The following is a 19,343-nucleotide window of genomic DNA, read 5'->3' as shown; positions in this document are numbered from 1 at the left end:
GAGCAGGAAATCCTCAGTGGATCCAGCCCAATGGTGTGCTTTCATGGAAAACCAAATATTCTGCGGTTGCAATATGCATAAAAACTATACAGGCAACTTTCATCTCTTAGTCAAAGCCCCTGGTTATGGAGCAAATGCATGCAGCTGAATTGCTGAATAGCAAACATTGTTAACTTCTACTTGCAAACCAGAAAACAACTTCAGGTATTTTAATGCAATGAAAAGTGATTTAAGATAATGAAAAATCTTTGTATTCAAGTTAAAATATATTATATCCACAAGAAAGAAATAATGCTATTAAGATATATATATATATATACACACACACACACACACACAAAGATATATATATATAGACACACACACACACATACATACATATACATTTTTTTTTTCCCTCCAATTTGGTATCTTTGTATCCAAGGTCAGGCTTGTCCTTGAGACTGAGCTGTTGTACCTAAGAAAAGTAAACTTAATTCTGGAGAGACACAGTAGTGGACATCTGCTATTCTTGTATGTGCAGTTGCCTTGCTTAGAATTGCCTCTCTTCCACTCTATGCGGCTTTGGTGGAAATGTCAAGCAATGAATCCTAAATAGGAGCAGCCACGTGAGCCAAGCCAGGGCAAGGATAACACTCCAGGTCATCATGGGTATTATGATTGGCTCAGGGACTAACACGTGACCCAAGCCTGGCCAATAAGAGTGTTCTCTGGAACTGTATACAGTTTCATAGAGAGGAAACCTCTTTTTGCCTCACGCCTCAGCATCTGGGATAAAAACCTGGTGCCATCTGTGGCTATTTTGCCCCCAACCCCTGCTATCATGACAATCACATTAAAGAAGACTGTCAGCAGCTGGACAGATCAAGACACACTAAAAGCCTTTATTTCTGAGTCCAATCCCTCCACGCATTTCCTAGCTACACAGGCCAAAAATGACCTTTTCTTGCTTAAGCTATTTACGGTGGTGGTGGTTGTTTTCGAACACTTGCTCTAGTAAGACTACTTATTTCATAGTACTATTAAATATTCACCCAGTCCCCAAATAAACTTTCACTTATATGGTCGTGGGTGCTCTAGGACAGACTCTGGGACATCTGGATGGATGACGAGTAGGCCTTCAACAAGGCCGAGGAACATCCCAGGCAGTTCTCAGGGGATCAGCCCTGGGTGCCCACCACATCCTCCTCCGCCATGTGTCAAGGACCCCAGCCCAGGTGAAATCCCTGTGTGTGGCATTCCTGCAGCATCCTGCATCTCCCTCTACAACACAGTCTCCAGATGAAATCACTCGTTTTATCGCCTGTCCTCTTCCTGAGAAGTTTATTGGGAGCTGCCTGAGGGCAAGGAACCTGGGCTGCTTTTTCTCACGGCTCCCTTCTCTGGTGCCTGACCCAGCTCCTGGAACTCAATGGATATTTAACATATGTAGAACTATATTGTAACATTTTCTTTTGAAATTTATGATAAAGAGATAAATCAGCTGCTTCCTATATAGTTCACTGACATTCAAACCGCAGCCCCTGCCTCAGCGGCTTCATCATCAGTGTGTTAGAAATGCAGATTTCCATGCCCCGCTCTAGACCTAACAAATCAGAATGTACGTTTTAACGAGATCCCCAGAGATCTGTATAAAGATTAAATATTAAGAAGCACTGCTTTCTATTCCATTTCTGAAATCAAATAATATGTCTATATTGTACATTTGGATTTGGGGGTTTCCTTTTAAATAATAATACACCAATAATGACATAATTTTATGTTTATAATAACAAATATAAAACTTTGTTGCTATAGATAGATAGTAAGGAAATGGCAACCCACTCCAGTGTTCTTGCCTGGAGAATCCCAGGGACAGGGGAGCCTGGTGGGCTGCCGTCTATGGGGTCGCACAGAGTCGAACACGACTGAAGTGACTTAGCAGCAATGAGGGCTTATTATGTACCAGGCACTGTGTTAAGAGCTCTGTTGGAAATATATGTTTTAATCTTTGCAACAACCCTTTGAGAGGAGGAAACATTATTAGCCCCTTTTACAGAAAACAAAGGGGCTTCCCAGGTGGCGCTAGTGGTAAAGAATCTGCTGCCAGTGCAGGAGGCGTGAGAGAGACGCAGGTTTGATTCCTGGGTTGGGAAGATACCTGGTGCAGGAAATGGCAACCCATTCCAGTACTCTTGACTGCAGAATCCCACAGATGGAGAAGCCTGGTGGGCTATGGTCCACAGGGTCGCAAATGACTAAAGCAACTTAGTACACACGCACAGAAAACAAAAGTGAGACTTAAGTAGGTTAAAAACTAATTGGAGCCAAGACTGTGTGATGTAAATTTTTGACATAACAGATCCTGAGTGTCCACGCTGGTCCTGGAAGACTGTATTCTTGGAGCCGCGCATTTAGGATTCTGGTATGTGGACTCTGGAATCCCTCAACTGTCACACTAGAAACCAGTTACTAGATCGTGAGTGGGGAGAGTATCTCTTGGCTGAAAGACATGGCAGCCTGGTGGTGGTGGCAGAGGTCAGTGTGGGGGTGGGTGAAGGCCCTAAAGAGTGTGCAGGACCCCAGACAAGAGTTGTTCACTTGCCCATTTTATTTTGAAACTGGCTTCTTTTCTCTATACCTTGGTCTCCCCATCTGTCAAACAGTGGTTTGGGATTAAGTGATTGAGCAACCTCTTCTAATTTTATCACTAACAATCACAAGTCTTTCATAGTACAGAAGTTGAAAGTGTGGGCTTGGAATTAGGTTCATGTTCAAATTCTGTCTCTACAACTAACCAGCTGTGTGCCTTGGGCAAGTTACTTAACATCTCTCTGTTTCATTTCTCTGCATTTCTACAGACAACAGTGATTTTTTTATTTCATGGAGTGTAAGAGGCACATTTTAACATTTCTGAAATTGGATGCATCTTACATTTGATGGTGTGTCACAATTTAGTTGGCAGCATTATTTTATTCTTAGGATTACATAAATTAATGGTGCATTTTATAATTGATGGCTTTTAGATTCAATGAAATATGGCAACAAAATACTTATAGAATTGTTGTGAAAATTAAATGAGATATGCATGTATCTACTTAGCACATACTAAATTCTCAATAAATGACAGTTGTTATCGTGATCGGCAGCATGTCTTTTTGTTCTGGGAGAAGAGATGTCAGTTTCATATTTATTGATTCATGGCATATTTTTAACACATCCTCTCTTCCTCCAGGATCTTCCTTGGTGAGAGTGTTTGAAACATGTTTCTCCCTGCCCTCCTCACTTTTCATAAAGTATAGATGAGATATTAGTCTACAGGATAATTCTGGCTTGGAAACCCTGGTTTATGTATCAATGAAACAAGAAAGATGAAAACATAAACATTTACTCCGGTGTTTAAGACAGGAAGTGTTAGATGGGCCTTGTTTTAGGAATTTAGGATGGCCTGGATCTTGCTGAGATGGGATTTGCCCTCACTGGTCTCTTGGGTGAGTGGCTCCATACTGTGCGCTGTTGAATGTCACAAGCTTGCTTGTCTCTTTTTTTCTTCTCCAACTGGACTCAGACCTGTAAGACTTGATGGAGATGGGGAAAGATACAGAACCTCACTACTACAGAATCTGCCTGAAAGTCCTTTGGATAAATTTGACTTGCTCTAGAAGGTTTCTGTCATTTGGGAAGAAAAGAAAAATCCTCAGTTCTCTGACAATCTCAGGGGATCTCACTGCCCTCAGGAAGACTTCACAGGGGAAAGATTTTGGCAGTGATCTGGGCCCAGAAGACTGCTCTGACTTTGGTGGTTTTCCTGAAATAAAAGTTGTAAGTAATTTTGAATTTATCCACTGAGTGAAAGGGTAATATCCAATTGCTATCATGCTGGCTGGAAAGGCTGAATGGAGGAACGAGACCCCTCCCCCACAATAAAAGGGGGGAAAAAAAAAAAGGCATGCTGTTTGAATTTAGAATGATATGGGTTCAAATCCTGCTGAAGAATGTCATTTATCCTTTCCAAATCTCGGCCTCCTCAACTGTAAGAAGGGCAGTAATGAAACATTCTAGATGGGACTAAGGTAACAAATGAATCAGATCCTTCTTATTAAGTCCTTAGCACAGTGCTTGGGCCCATGGGTAGGCTGTCTGTCTGTCTGGCTATAGATCTATCTATTTTGCAAATCCTTGCTGTATTTGAAGGAAAAATTATACAAGTATTTAGCCGAGAACTGAGGCAAACCAGCAACAGGGGTGTAGACTTTCTCAGAGATTTGCTGGGTTCAGAATGTGTGACGGTTTAAATGGAAATGTATTTAAAATAATAGAATTCATTTGCAGGAGTCACAGCTTTTCTTTCATAGAGTAACAGCCTTTTACATCTCTCTCTCTCTTTTTTTTTAGATACTGTAATTAAACTGAACATGCAATTTCTAATAATGCTCCCAGACAGAAAGCATAAGTCCACCAAAATGCCATCTGTAGAGTCCCAGAGCCTCGCAAAGCACAGTCTGACTGCAGGCTTCAGCAGCTGTTTGCACCTCGATTTTTGTATGGATAACTCCAGTTGTGCCTGGCCACCTCCACACAGTTAGTTTTGCACACCTATCCATGTATTCATACTTTGTTCACTCTAAGGAAAATGAAAAGGTAGGCGGAGGGTAAAAATAAAAGATGTAAAGATCAGGAAAGAAGTGATTATGGTTTTGATTACAGCTGAAATCTACTTTGCCTAGAAGGGGCCTCGGATGTACCAAGCTTCAAACCCAACTCTGCTTTGATCTTAACTTTTAGGTCCACTTTTACCTTCTCCCTCTTCCTCAATCTTTTTTCCTCTCTCTCTGCTGGTATGGTTTTTCTGGAGTGCAAATCACCAAGCTGCCCTCTTGCTTAAAGAGCCTTATTGGCTCTCTGTCACCTTTGGATGGGAGACATGCAGAATTTTTCTTGTGAAAATTGTCTGCAAAAATTGGTACAGATTCCAGGTGAAGAACCCATGGACCATGAGAGACCATCTGAACTCTGTGTTATGAAGGTACAGAGAGATCGCATCTGCCGCCTCCGTTGCCATTACTGGTGCCCACTCCTGCTGTTACTTCAGCCTGTTGTACAACCACGATGAGGTACAGAGTAGTTCAGAGTATGGCCTCTGCCTGGCCTCAGACTCTCGATCTGCACTTAGACTTCTAGGAACATATTATTTAACCTCTGCATATCTTAGTTTGCTCATTTCTAATATGGGAATAATAGAAGTAGCTATCTCATAAGAGATTTTGAGGTTTAAATGAGTGAATACATATAAATTACTTAAGAGTCATAGCTGGCATGTAATACACACTGAATAAGCTTTAGCTATTTTTATTAATGCTATGGTTTTATGTATTTGCACATATTACTCTCTTTAGCTAGGAAGCCTCTCCACTTTCCCATCCCATCTCATTTTCACTGATTCTAATTCATCTTTCAAGAGGCAGTTCAAACTTGCCATCCCTGCAAAGACTTCTATGGCTTTCCAACAATGCCCTCTTACACACAACTCTACCCATTAGTGTTGCTGAGTACAGAATTTGTAATTTACATTTAATTACCCATTGACACATATGCTCTATGAGGGTATTAGCTGTTTCTTCTTGTTTACATAGTCCCTGGTTTTACCATTGTACCTGGCACATGGCAGGCTCCCACTAAGCACCTGTCGAATGAATGAATGAGTGAATGGATAAATGAACATCTTCCCCTCCAGGGAGAGAAAAGCTCGTATGCCTTGAACATAGGTTTGTGAGTCTTCAAATACTTATTACTAGGCTAGTGCTTGGCATGTGCTCAAAAATGCTTTCTGAACTGATCTGAAACACATTCAACTTTACTCAAATGAAAATTATCTTTCGAGAAGTCTTTAGACCTTAAAACCATGATCCATACTATATATTTTTTCAAGCTTTCCTCAAAGTAGACTCAGAAGTTTGGGAACCAAACAGGAAGAAAACTGCCATAGCCAGAAAACTTTTAAGGGCTTTCCTCTCATGAAACTCCTAGCAATGGCCCCCGTTTAGCCACCTGTGTGTGCATCCTGCCCCATCACATGGTACATACAAGAACAACACGGAGACGATTCCTCTCTGCCTTGGCTGATAAACATTCATCAAAGAACACAAACTTCTCCATAGAGCAGAAAACAGGAAAAAGAAATGAAAAACAAAAAGGAAGATTAGTTTGCTTCAGTCACTTTAAAAAGAAAAAAAAGTACATGAGGCCAAATCACTAGAGTCCTTGAAGCCAAAGATGAAATGAAGCTCCACAGCAAACCATAGTTCTGTCCCTTCGAAGCTTATGCCTTTACAGAAAGTCTGCTCTACAGAGGTCAACATCTCGTGGGCAAGAGATATAGTGAGACAGCACAAATTAACTCCTTAAGTATCATTGCAACTCCACATCAGTCTTTGGGAGTACATATGTTAAGGAGCTATTAAGAAACAAAAACAGAAACAAAAACTAAATATAACTCAACAGTCCTGATAGTTTATAATGCATATACAATGGGTTCACCTGCATCCTTTTGATTCTCTATTTGAAAGAGAAAGCACAACAAGGAGAGAAGAGAGAGAGAAACAAGAACACATATGCAGGATTAATGAGCAAGTGAACCAAAATGCCCCCCACTTATGTGTGATACATGACATTGGAAAGAAAAAGTTGCCCTTGAGTTCCCACCGCCCGGAAGTGTGGGGGCCAGCCAAAAAAGGCTCCTTCACAGAGGTGAAAAATGCTGCACAAATAGAAAATTAGTGAAATTTAGTTTTAATGTGAAATCAAGCTATGAAACATACACGAACTCTCCAAGTGACAATTAAGTCATATGTTCTAGCCAGAGCTTAGAGGACGAGGACAAGTTCAAATCTTCAGAAAGAACAAGGAAAAGCTTCCCAGCTTGCGCGAGAACAGACAGGAGGCATATAAGAGCTCATTTTACATAGAAGGGACCACTTGTGTGATCTTCTACCCACAACAGTTTGACATCTTAAACATGGAAAAGAAAGCACGGTTTTGCCCCAACTGTTCTTTTCCTGACACCTAACACATGGCTCCCCGCCTAGCTCCTATCTTTTGATTGTGTACCAGTGACAAGCACTTTACAAACTGGGGTTACACACAAGCAAAGTAAAAATGCATTCAGGTCACAGACAGAGAATAACTGAAAAACTTACAGACAAATCTGAGTTTATCACAAACAAATGGCTTAATTGTCTAACCTGTGTTAGGCTGATAAAAAGTGACTGGACTTCTCACACTGGGTTTCACAGACAGAATCAACAGACAAGCCAATGCTAAAAAACTTGAAGCAAGGAGAGTGAGTTGATTTGGATCTGGATTTTCTTGAAATAATGAAAACAGAAAGAGTGAAGACAGCATGGCGAGGAGGTGGTAGGTACTCACGAATGGTTAAATCCATCACTTGGGAGGCCAAGCAGAAGACAGGATGCTCATACATTTCTCTCTTTTTCCCTATAAAAGAGGATTTGGGCATGCAAGAGGCTTAGGTCAGAGGTCAAGAGGTTAAAGGTCACAGGTTAGAGGAAAACGTTACATTAGCTCAAAGGAAAATAGCCACAGAATATTTTGGGATAAACACAGGATAAAAGAAAAAAGGAGTATCAAAATTGGAGATCTACTGGATTAACCATTCAGCATGCCGTGAGTCACGAGAGAGATTGTGACCGTGATTTTACACGTCTCTTTAGAATTATTTGCAAGAATACAATGACCGAAAACATCATGAATAAAGGGAAACAGGATTTCATTGATTGAAGGCTCCAAGATACTAAGGATTTCAGACTTTAGTATCTAAGGCTCTTGAGGTATTTCTTCATAAACATAGTCTCCGGCAATATTACTATAACTTCTTTCCAACATTCTCAGGGAACTAAGCTATTAATGGTCACAGAGAAGCGCAAATGTCAAGATTTCTTTTCTGGGGGTAGGATCAGAACCTTGTAAAAGAAAGTTGACTGGTAGTAATATCTTTAAAGCTGCCATGTCTCAGCCTATGGTGGACTATGTTCATGAAAGAAAACCTGATACATGCAGCCAGAGGATGTTGGGTTGTCTGAATTAACAATCCCAGCATGCTTTGAAATTGGCGTCACAGCCACTTTTGCAGAGGTAAAGTCAAAAAGTGGCTGAGCCAATCACGGACAAGGAAGGAGAGAAGCGGAAGAGAGCAGGTAGTGTGGAATGAGGTACTTCTCTGACAAGAGAGTTGGAAAAAAAAGACTGATTTCTTCAAAGAATCCCCAGACCTAAAAGTCACAGTGCAAAAGATAATTAACACAACCAAGAAGAATTGAGGCACAAAAGGAAATTACAGACCAGCTGATCTACTTTGGAAACGAATGCATTTTTACTTACAGATCTTAAAGTTTGTTTTTGGATATTATTTATCTGAAAGAAGAGAGCAGATCTTACCAAAAGACTAGTCATAGCTAGACCAAGACCTACGTATGAGTCAGCGGACATGGCAACCGAACGTTTCTTGATCCCATCCCATCTCTGGCCTGGCCTAGAATTATTAGGTCCCCAGTTGACTTTAACAAATACAACCAATCATTATGTCCTGGCAAGGTAAATGCTGGAATCATTATTGCTAATATAGCCCTTTAACAGTCTACTTGTTCCTCTATTTTTGTCACTCATTACCAAGTCAAGAGTTGATCATCCTTTTAGTGCCCAATTCTTAAGTGTTTCTCCCTGGATGCATAACAACGAATTCATTACCACTGGTACACAATTTGCATTGTCAGACAGACAAAATTGAGAGAGGGAGGACATGGAATGTACAGAACACTGCGAATTTGACATGATCTTAACCTAATTCTCTAAAGAAACAAGAACTTTGGTAGGGTAAGTGATGGGGCTTTAGTAGTTAATTAGGTCTCTCTCTCTTTTTTTTTTTCCAGTCATGTCCTGAAGGCAGACAACGAGTATTTGCTGGATTGATTGGGTGTTTCACAAGGGAGAGAACATCGGATTCCAGAATGCGGACACACTGAGTTTTGCACACAGAACTTCCACATTTATACACTTACACCACGGGTCAAGTTGGGTGTGGTTTTCAAATCACCCTATAGCAGCCAACAGGGTAACAATGAAAAGTAATTAATACCTTTGCAAACAAACAGGTCCCAAAGAACCATATCTTCTCAAGTAGGGTGGACTCAAAGTGCCTTTGGACGATTACTTGGTCATTAGTGACCACATCCCTAAAACCTGAAAGGGGAGTGATAACAACCATCCTAGGTTTGGAGTAACAAGATTGAACAAGATCTATAACAAACCAGGAGCCATCAGAGACAGTGGAACACTAACCTGCCATCAAGTTTGAAAAGCTACCAAGAGACAAGATATGTTCAAGGGGCAAGAAAGAGTTAAGCAAAATCTTGATGTTGCTTTATTCAATTCTTGTTTTACTTGCAATGCAATCAACAGTGGATAACAAACTGTTTAGTTTTCCTCTATTTAAAGAAGGTAGCCATCCTACAGAGCTCTTTCATAGAGAAACATTAGCCACAGAGCAAAGTTAGGGCCAACGCCAACTCTTAGAAGGATCTTAGTTGTCCTATAACATCCTATATTCAACATCTTTTTCTACAAAGACTGTTTCCTGAGCCCCTGTTCTTGAATTCATTTATGTGGCCACAGCCGAGGAAGCTATCACATTTCAAGTGTTTTCAACTTTCAGCTTAAATACAGAGATGGGCCACTATTTTCTGGTGCCTGTCAGGAAAGAGAAAGACGTCCCCAGGGAGGCATACCAACATTTAAATTAAAAACTGGGGGCGGAAGGGGGTCTTACCTTCGATTTTGGCATACTCTGACAGTCGAGAATAGTTGACTAAAGCAGCTTGCTCTAGACATTTACGGATGACTGCTTTTACCTCCTCTTGTGGCACTGGGGTTACAATGTCTTTCATCAAGACCTACGGGTGGAAAAACAAGGTTCTTAAAATGGTTCAATGATATGTGTTACCCATTTATACTTAAATAATTCAGTTTAAAATTAATTGTGAATGCCTCTTTGCAACTTAATATTGATCAAGCACCACGGTTAGAGTCAAAATAAAAAATTCCAGAGCACAGTTGGGCTGTCAAAGCCTGTCCATGATTCATGGAAAGGTTAGGAGCAAATCATCAGTATATTTTAACTATTTGAGAGGCTGGAAGTTTTCTCATATTTATTCTGGTATTTGATGAAAGGTAAAAAAAAAAATCTTCTAAAAATGAGAAACTAGGTCATTCAACCACAATATTTCATCACAATAATGTTCATGTCTCTGCATACATGTTATCTTTTACTTCCATTCTTACCCTTTCTAAGAGTGAGAGGGTAGCTTTCAAAGCACCTTCAGGTCGACCAAATGGAAAGCAATACCTAAAACAGACAGAAAAATGTTCAGGTTGCCGAATCGATTGCATTTTAGCATGAAATATGCTATAACTTGATTCCTATGGCAACTCTCTCTGAGGAACAGAGAATGCTTTTTATTTTGTCACGTTGTGTTATGTTAATCTGAATTCACACCATATATGTGTGTATATAATGTATATATATGTGTATGTGTGAATAATGACTAAAGAGAGACTCTGCAAATGTCTGCAACAGAAAAGAATATTTCCAGTGATGACATAAGGTTCTGTTTAGATTTCTATTGTGAAGGAGAACCCTTTGCTAGCTCAATTGTGACCTTATTTATAATTATTGAGACTGGCATTAAGAAATAGTTTTAGTTGAAACAAGCTAAACTTCAAATATACCTAAATCCCTAGAGGATTAAGATAGGAAATACAAGAGTGTATTTTGAGCAGATTTATGATTCTGCTAATTGTCTTGCCTTGACTATAGTTTTTAATTGCTATTTGATCTTTTGTTACTGGCAATGCACCTTGCCTAGAGTGTACAACCAGTAAGGATTTATCCAGGGTTGTTTTTTTTTTTTTTTTTTTTAAATGTGTATCACACACAGATTTTATGTATTTTTGCTGCATCACATGGTCTGTGGGATTTTAGTTCCCTAACCAGGGACTGAACCTGGGTCCACAGCAGTGAACGCCTACACCTGAAACACTGTACCATCAGAGGAGTCCCTATCCAGGAGGTTTTTTGATGATACAGATAGTTCTAGTGACTATTTCGGGCAGTCATAAGCCTTTCAAGACACTTCCTCATGGTACAAAGGGAGCAGGACAGCTTACACAAAGAGGGCTTTGTTCTTTTAGTGGAAATAAAATGACCTTAAGATTTCTAAGTCTCCTGAATATTAGCAAACTCTGTCTTGGTTGGCTTTTTCATTCGTTATTTCAAGTTTTTTTTTTAAGTATAGCTGGTTTTCAACATTGTACTAGTATCACGTGTACAGCAATGTGGTTCAGTTTCATATATATATATTTTTCTCAGATTCGTTTCACTTATAGGTTATTATAAAATATTGAGCTTAGTTCTCTATGCCATACAATAAGTCCTCATTCAGATGTTTTTAAATATCCAGTGTGTCTCTGATAGATTTATAGTTTTAGAAAATCAAGCCCTTAATTTGCCCCTCCCCAGGCTCATCCTCCTAAAAAGCCCTTTAACCCCAGATCCTTACCTAAAATGTGTAATCTGATTTTCCAACAGAACTCGGAGCCTTTCCTTGATTTCTTCAAAACGTTCCTTTTCTTCAACAGTCACAGTTCCAATTCCATCAGGCCTGAAAGGAGACATGTCATGAGGTGATGGGAACCTCATATGCTGACACCATCAAATCAAATCTCTAGCAGGAGGAAACTGTCCATTTTAGAAGAACAACTACAGTGATCGATGTGACCTTAGGAGAAGTCCTGCTTCTCGGTGCTGGTGACTAGAGGGGATGGGGTACGCTGAGGTTATCATTTGGAGACATTTGCAGAACTGTCGCTCATTTATTGTGAAATGGTAAAATGCACAAAGTGGTGGCTTGCAGGTTAAAGCAGCTTCTAGATCTGTTCTGTTTGGATCACAGCTTCTGAAAATTTTGAACTGCTTGCCAACATTTGTTTTTTTAATTAGGCAAGTTTTTATAATACAATTCTCTTAGAATTTGGAACAACTGGCATTAATTGGCAAGGGGCAGAATCAGCTTCTTCCTTGGCTGTGGCAGGTTATGTTACCTGAATCTCTTGCAGGCACTTAGATTTGAGACTCCTGCATTACTCACACAAACTCCTATGAAAACCAGGTTCCCTGTAAGTGTTTATCTTTCCCAGAGCTCAATGCTGATAAATGACTCAATTTCCATAATAACAGATGTTCAGATTAATTTAACCACTTATATAGTAACTAAAGAACAAATTACAAGACAGTGTAGAAATTATAAGACCTTTATGAAAGAAACTGAAGAAAACAGATGGAAATAGCTTGTGTATTTGGACTGGGAGATTTAATATTGTTAATATATCTATACTATTTAAGTCATCTATATATTTTATGCAATCCCTATTAAAATTCCAATGGAATATTTTTTCACAGAAATCCTAAAATCTGTAAGAAACCACAGAAGCCCCAAATGACCAAAGCAATTCTGAGAAGGCAGAACAAAGTCAGAGGCATCACGATTCCTGAATTCAAACTATAAAACTGCAGTAATCAAAACAGTATGGCACTGGCATAAAAACATACATACATACAGACCAATGGATCAGAGTTGAGAGCTGAGAAATAGACCCTCGCACATATGGTCAAATAATACTTGACAAGGGAGCCAAGTGTATTCAATGTGGAAAGGACAACTTCTTCAATAAATGGTGTTGAGAAACTGGATATTCACATACAAAAGAATGAAGTTGGGCCCTTATCTTAGAACACTCACAACAAAGAACTTGAAATGGACTAAAGACCCGAAACTGTAAAAATCCTAGAAGGGAATATAGAGGAAAAGTTCCTTGATATTGGTCTTGGCAATGATTTTTTTGAATATGACACCAAAAGCATAAACAACAAAAGCAAAACAGACAAGACAAAAAAGTGACACTTTAGCAAACTAAAAAGCTGCTCCATAGCAAAATGTATAGACAATCTATACAGTGAAAGAAAATATTTGCAAACCATCTATGTGATAAGGGGTTACTATTCAAAATACAGAAGGGATGCATAAAAAAATAGCAAAGACCCCAAATAATTTGATTAAAAATAGACAGAGGACATAGACATTTTTCCAAAGAAGACATATAAATAGCCAGCAGGTACATGAAAAGATGCTCAACATCATTAATCAACAAAGAAATACCAATCAAAACTATAATAAACTATCACCCCACACCTGTCAGAATAGCTGTTCTCAAAACAAAAAGACAACAAATAAATGCTGGTGAGTCTGTGGAGAAGAATGAACCCCTGTGCACTGCTGGTAGGAATGTAAACCAACACAGCCACTATGAAAAACAGTATGGAGGTTTTTCAAAAATTGAAAATAAAACTGCCATGTGATCTAGTAATCCCGCTTCTGGGTATATATCTGAAGAAAGAAAATCACAATCTTCAAGATACAACCGCACCTTGTATTAACTGCAGCATTATTTATAATAGCCAAGATAAGGAGACAACCTAAGTTGGGTATTGACAATATTATCGACACAGATGAATGGATAAAGGAAATGTGACATATACAAAGTAGAATATCATACAGCCACAAAATAGAAGGAAATACTGCTTTTGTGACCACATGGATGGACCTTGAGGGCACTATGCAAAGTGAAATAAATGAGACAGAGTAAGATATACAATGATATGTGTATGATAAACACTATGTAGTATCAAAAGAAGCTGAACTCGTAGAAAGAGAGAGTAGAATGGTGGTTGCCAGGGTCGGGGAGTGAGTGAAATGGGGAAATGTTGGTCAAAGGGTAAAGCTATAAGAAGAGTAAGTTTTGGGGATCTAATATATCCTATGGTGATGAACTGAACTGAACTGATTATAATGAACAGTACTGTATTACTTACTTGAAAGTGTTAAAGTAGATTTTAAATGTTTCCAACACACACACAGAGACACACAGACACACACAGTAAGTATACGAGGGGATGTAGGTGTTGATGAACCTTATTTCAGTAATCATTTTAAAATGTATACAAGTATCAAATCATCACATTGCACATCTTAAACTTATATCGTATGTCAATATCTCAATAAAAGCAGAAAAAAGAACAAACCACATAGGCTATTTTTTGATCTTAGTGAACTGCTGCTTATTTAATAAAAAATAATGCCCCAGCATAAATAAGTGAATTTCAGTGTAGTTCCAGTATTCTCATGTTTCTGAATCACCAATAGGTTCACACACATTTTCCTTATTTCCTCTGGCCCATTCAAGTTGAGAATACAAAGGAAGGCTGCATATTTATAGCCCAAACTTATCTGTGCCAAATTAGACGTAGGATAATCTGACCCATTCAAAGTCTTCAGCTACCCAGATCTTGTAGTGACTTGTTTTGACTACTGGCTGAGCCAGTTTGCAGATTGGTGCGTCACCATGAAACTTCTATTGGAACATTCTTCAGTTTGCAAATGCAAGTCATCTTGAGACCAAACAAATGGTCTTATTTATAGGCCTTCTCAAGGATCCAGCAGAAGTTGGGAAAATCCTGTATACTAGACCAGTCTGACTGCACAAAAGACTTGGCAAATGATAGCTGTGTACCTCCTGTTAGGGGTTTATTGGTCAGCTTCCCTTCTTTTTAAGTACTAAAAATGCCCTATTTGAAAAAAGAAAAAACTTCCTCTCCCCCATTTTGTGGAAAATACCCGTAACAGTAAAATCCTATACTGTGCATTTATTCACACCCTCCTGAACTTAAGTAAATGCATAATGGTAAATACCAGGTAGGCAGCTTGAATCTATACATGTGCCCTCACTTTTAAATTTTCAGAAAAATATCAAATGTTAATTTATGAAATTTATTAAAAAAAATTTTTTTAAACATGAAATGCCCACAAATCTGTAGTTAAACCTCAGGATGAATTCATTGGCCCCACAAAATACATGTGACGCTTTCTGTAGTAACATCTCATGGGTCTGTTATAATCTAAAACTTCCTTTGCCTATGGCTTTTGGATTTTGTTTACACAAAATTTGGCTTACTAATGCACTGAATACACATTTATACAGTCGTTTTGTGTGCATACCTACAATCAATTTGGGAAAAGTTGAGCCATTTTAAGTATTTTGTTTCTTAGTGGGGAATTAAGCCAGAGAAAAATGTTATTAAATATAAGGCACAATTCAGAGAGGCGTTTACAGATCACCTAGAAAAGCCTGAAAACCATTTCACAAAGGCAGCCAGAGATGTCTATGGCCATTACTAGGAAATAAACCTCTGTGTGAAGAATATCATTCCTTCCTTACCCAACAAGCCTTCTAAGGCAATCAGGCAATTAGGAAGCAGCTCTCAGATTTGTGTTTGAGATGATACAAACTGAACATTTAGTATGTGCCTGGCTTTCTTATAATTCTCACTATAAATGGCATTATAAACATAACATTTATGATGTTTTTCCCCTTTTGTTTTAATGACTCGCATTTATAATTATTAAATGTATCAGATGGCAGCTTCCATGTCTTCTTGGACTACTTTGTGAGCACTGTTAATCTCCCTATTCAAAAAGGGTAAACAATGAAAAATTATTATCTTTTCTTAAATTTGCTTCTTAATCACCTATGCCAGTGTGAACACTTTCATTTTAAAATAAATGAAACAAACTAATCTGAGTCTGTAAGACACACAGCACAGAGTTCACCAACAAAAACAGGTGATAAAACATATCACGATTTAGACATCCAATGCACATTTATTTATAATTGCCAGAACTGCCCTGAAATGATGCTGGTAATGAGGGATGTTATTTTACAAATCAAGGGAGAGAAATGCAGGAATAATAGAATTTGTCTAAGATCACAGATTGTCACTCTTATCAGTTAAAAAGCAAAAATAACCTTGGCTGCATTGATTTCTCATAATTTTCGAAAATTCTGTCAAACATCAATTTCTTTTCCATTGACCCCTATAATTCATCAATGTTAACTGTACAGGTTTACATGGATCTACTAACTGAAAAATCCTATTCAATATTCTGGGGAACATGGTTCTCCCAGAAGCAATAAAATACTTTCCCTAGAACAGGGGCCACACAAGCCTGTCTTATAATCACACAGAAAGCCTGTGAGACCTCAGACTGAGGGGTGATCTCAGACTGTGGGTGTGTGGGGTACGATCTGGCCAGGGACCTCAGAACTGACCTTTCTAACAAATTCCCTGGTCCTGCTAGTTTGGAGAAGCTTACTTTAAGAACCTCTGCCTTAGACAGCAAGAAAATATTTGGTGGGTGGCCGAATACATGAAAGGGTATTTTGGTTCAAGGTTCCTAGTTTCTCTTGGATTAGAGTGAATCTGGAACCAGAGATTTTCTCTAAGAAGTACACAGTCCACTTAACGAAGCTAGCAAACCCTTCCAAAAATGGCATTTGCACTGTTTCCAAGGTGCCATTCCAAGCAGTTCTGGTTGCAAAATAAACAGAAGAACTGTACTGGTATCGCTCAGAAGCCATGCTTTGTTTCTGTGTTCTAGAAACATTTGGGGGTGATTCTATAATTGTCATAAAACTGGCTCTGCATCCTGTTCTGCTCTCAATACTTCTAACACTTAAGGAATCAAAAAGAATGAGAGAAGAGGAGGACTGATGCTGGATCTTTACACTCCTACCTAGCAAATCCAAGGCTGAGATGTTTCTTCACTCAGGACACATGTCTAGGAGCCTGAATCCTCTGTTCTCTTGGATCCTATTACATTTTCTGCTGCTGTTTCTATACTTCTTAGGGTCCACTGCTGTTTCCTAAGGGCACCTAGATCTCCTTCGGAGGAATGCCCTTGGCTGCACTGTGCATAAACTGAGGTGCCTACTCTCCTGCTGTCAATGCTGAAGCCTTCATACAGGCCAGCTCCTCCCTTGGTCACCGGACATCTTAGTTGGACGATGAACTACACTCAGCCAACTGGACACTCTTTCCTGGAACTTTTACATCAAAGAAACAATGCAAAGATAAAAGAAACAGATGGGGTTTGCTCATGCTAGCAGCTGTGCCTTGCCCAGCCTGTCTCTCCATGTTCGTAGTTCTTAATCTGTGATTGCACCTTAGAACCAGGAGAGAGCTTTGAGAGGTCCCACCCTCAATCTCTGACTCAGAGTGTGGGCATCGAGGCCTACACATCATCAGTTTCCTTCCCTAAGTTATTCTAACGTGCAGGTAGGATGGCACCATGGCTTTGATCCTGTTTCCTACTTTTCAGTCACTGCCTTGATTCCAGTTTCCCCCTCCCTTTCTTTGAGGTTCCTGGCATCATCCCAATAAACTTTCTTTTGCTTAGATTATCCAGAGTTAGTTTCTGTTCCTTACATGGAGCTGACGTACATGCATAAAGCACACATTCCCTCCTTTCCCATGCGCTCAATTTTAGTAGAAATGTTGGCGCCTTTGAATCTAGCTTTACAGACACACACAACAAGGAAACGTGATCCCTCGTCCCTGGTTCCACCTAACTGCATACTGGCTAACCACTCACTTCTTGTATATCATGATCCCGCAAACTTGAGACAATATGCAGGTCAACTGCAGTCATTTTTGGAGCCCTGTTGAAGACTGGAAGCTCTCCCACCTGCAGGCCATCACTGGAGCCAGAAGTGGGTCTCTCGGGCCACGACAGACTATATTGCATCTGACACAGCAGGCATCTCCGGAATCCACCTTTCACGTTTTCGGCAAACCGTTTTCTCACTGTCCTTCACAAAGTTGACATTTTCGGCAGCACGACAGGAAAGATGTCATGTCGGCTGCTCTTCAAGCCCTTGTCACAGTGGTTAGCACCAGTTCTGTCATCTTCACTCTCCTCACAGCCTCCCATCTTAAGCCATGTCACAAATCATAATACATCTAGAGTTGTGTTTTCCTGTTTCTTTTTTTTTTTTAATCAGATTACAATGACCCTAACCCAGCTGCCCACACTTCAGAACTAGTACTGCAAATTCCTCTTCCTTTACCCAAATGTTTCTGAGCTAGAGCTTATTACTTAATGTCTACTGTAGGATTAATCCAATATGATTAAGCATGAGGCTTTTAATGTGGAAACACTTTACCTTGATATTTGAAATTAAGTGTGAACAACTGAGGCAAAGAATTCAAACTACCTTGTGTTTTGTGAAAGTGAATTGACCTCTTTGGGATTGTTAAATTGTTGTTAGACACCCAGGTGGGCACATGGAGTCCTAGCATTTAATTATTCTGGCAACAGGGTTCTCTGTATTGAAAGCTGGGCCACAAAACCTCCATTTGGAAGCTATATTTCAAGAAGGTCAGGTTACTAAATTAATTTGACACATATTGGATTAATTGATGGATGTGTCCTGATACTACATCTATCTGGTAATCAAGTGTAGAATCCAGTGTGAAACGAAATGTGTGAATTCAACAAAAGGGGAAAGCGTGTCTGGTCCACCTCTCTGCATTCAGCCAGCTTTAAGCTCCAATCACTATCAACAAGGGGTAAAACTCCAGCTGAAGTGGGAATATACTTTCTCTCCAAATGCAAATGTCCACATATGCCGGTGCAGGCACCGTAAACACGATATATTCTCTCTCTCCAAATGGATGCATGCCTGCAGACCGCAGTATGGATCCATGAAAATGTCCCTAAACAAGCAAGATAACCGAATCCTGCTTGCTACAAAATTGTTCCAGCCCAGAAACATGAAAGCTGAAAGGGTCAGAGTGGAACAGAATATTTTAGTAGCCGTTCCTTGCAATGGTCCCTCAATAGAACATTCAGACTACACACTCTTAACCTCTCTCTCTCTCTTTAAAAATTGACTTCTAGCAATTCTTAATCCTTACAACTTTCAAAATGACACTTTTGAATTTAATCCTATTGTGGAATATTTTCCTTTGTCTCTTTCAAGTGGTTAATAACTCCACGTTTAAGAACACCTAAGCAGCACATCTCAAAAGGAGGCATCCGCACTTGCTCATCTGGATGGTTTGTATAATCTCTAGGTTAATTATAAATTGTAATTAGGGCTCTCACATCCTGTAGTCACTGCTTCATTATGAAAGCCCAGCCTTACCCTTTCCTTCTCCTCTCCCTCCAGCCCATGCCCTTTTTTAATTATGCCCGGATGCCCTGGGGCTCAGACACGCTGCTAAAACAAATATATCAAAGTGTTTGTATCACAAAGAGTAAGCTAGGAAGCAACAGCAACCAGTTTCTACAACATTACTAATGCATGAAGATTCTTGAGACTGGCTTTAGTCAATTTGA

At 39.5% G+C, this 19,343-nt stretch overlaps 1 protein-coding gene across 23 annotated transcripts in view; it reads right to left on the bottom strand.

Annotated features, from left to right (window-relative positions):
- The window catches only part of CADPS (calcium dependent secretion activator), a 463,291-nt gene that overhangs the window by 107,712 nt on the left and 336,236 nt on the right, over positions 1-19,343 (bottom strand). For 11 of the 23 annotated variants that reach the window (XM_044934052.2, XM_044934055.2, XM_044934056.2 and 8 more), the window contains 4 exons: positions 11,610-11,711; positions 10,333-10,396; positions 9,821-9,944; positions 7,405-7,473 (listed from right to left, as the gene is read on the bottom strand). In XM_044934052.2, the coding sequence (XP_044789987.2) occupies positions 7,405-7,473; positions 9,821-9,944; positions 10,333-10,396; positions 11,610-11,711 (359 nt within the window). Of the gene's footprint in view, positions 1-6,516; positions 6,535-7,404; positions 7,474-9,820; positions 9,945-10,332; positions 10,397-11,609; positions 11,712-19,343 lie in introns of all 23 variants that reach the window. The other 12 variants (XM_044934058.2, XM_044934061.2, XM_025272983.3 and 9 more) reach the window with 2 other exon arrangements.

This window comes from Bubalus bubalis, chromosome 21 (assembly GCF_019923935.1).
Source record: "Bubalus bubalis isolate 160015118507 breed Murrah chromosome 21, NDDB_SH_1, whole genome shotgun sequence".
Classification (NCBI taxonomy): domain Eukaryota; kingdom Metazoa; phylum Chordata; class Mammalia; order Artiodactyla; family Bovidae; genus Bubalus; species Bubalus bubalis.
The sequence above is the reverse complement of the archived record's forward strand: the minus strand, read 5'-3'. Positions and strand labels throughout refer to the sequence as shown.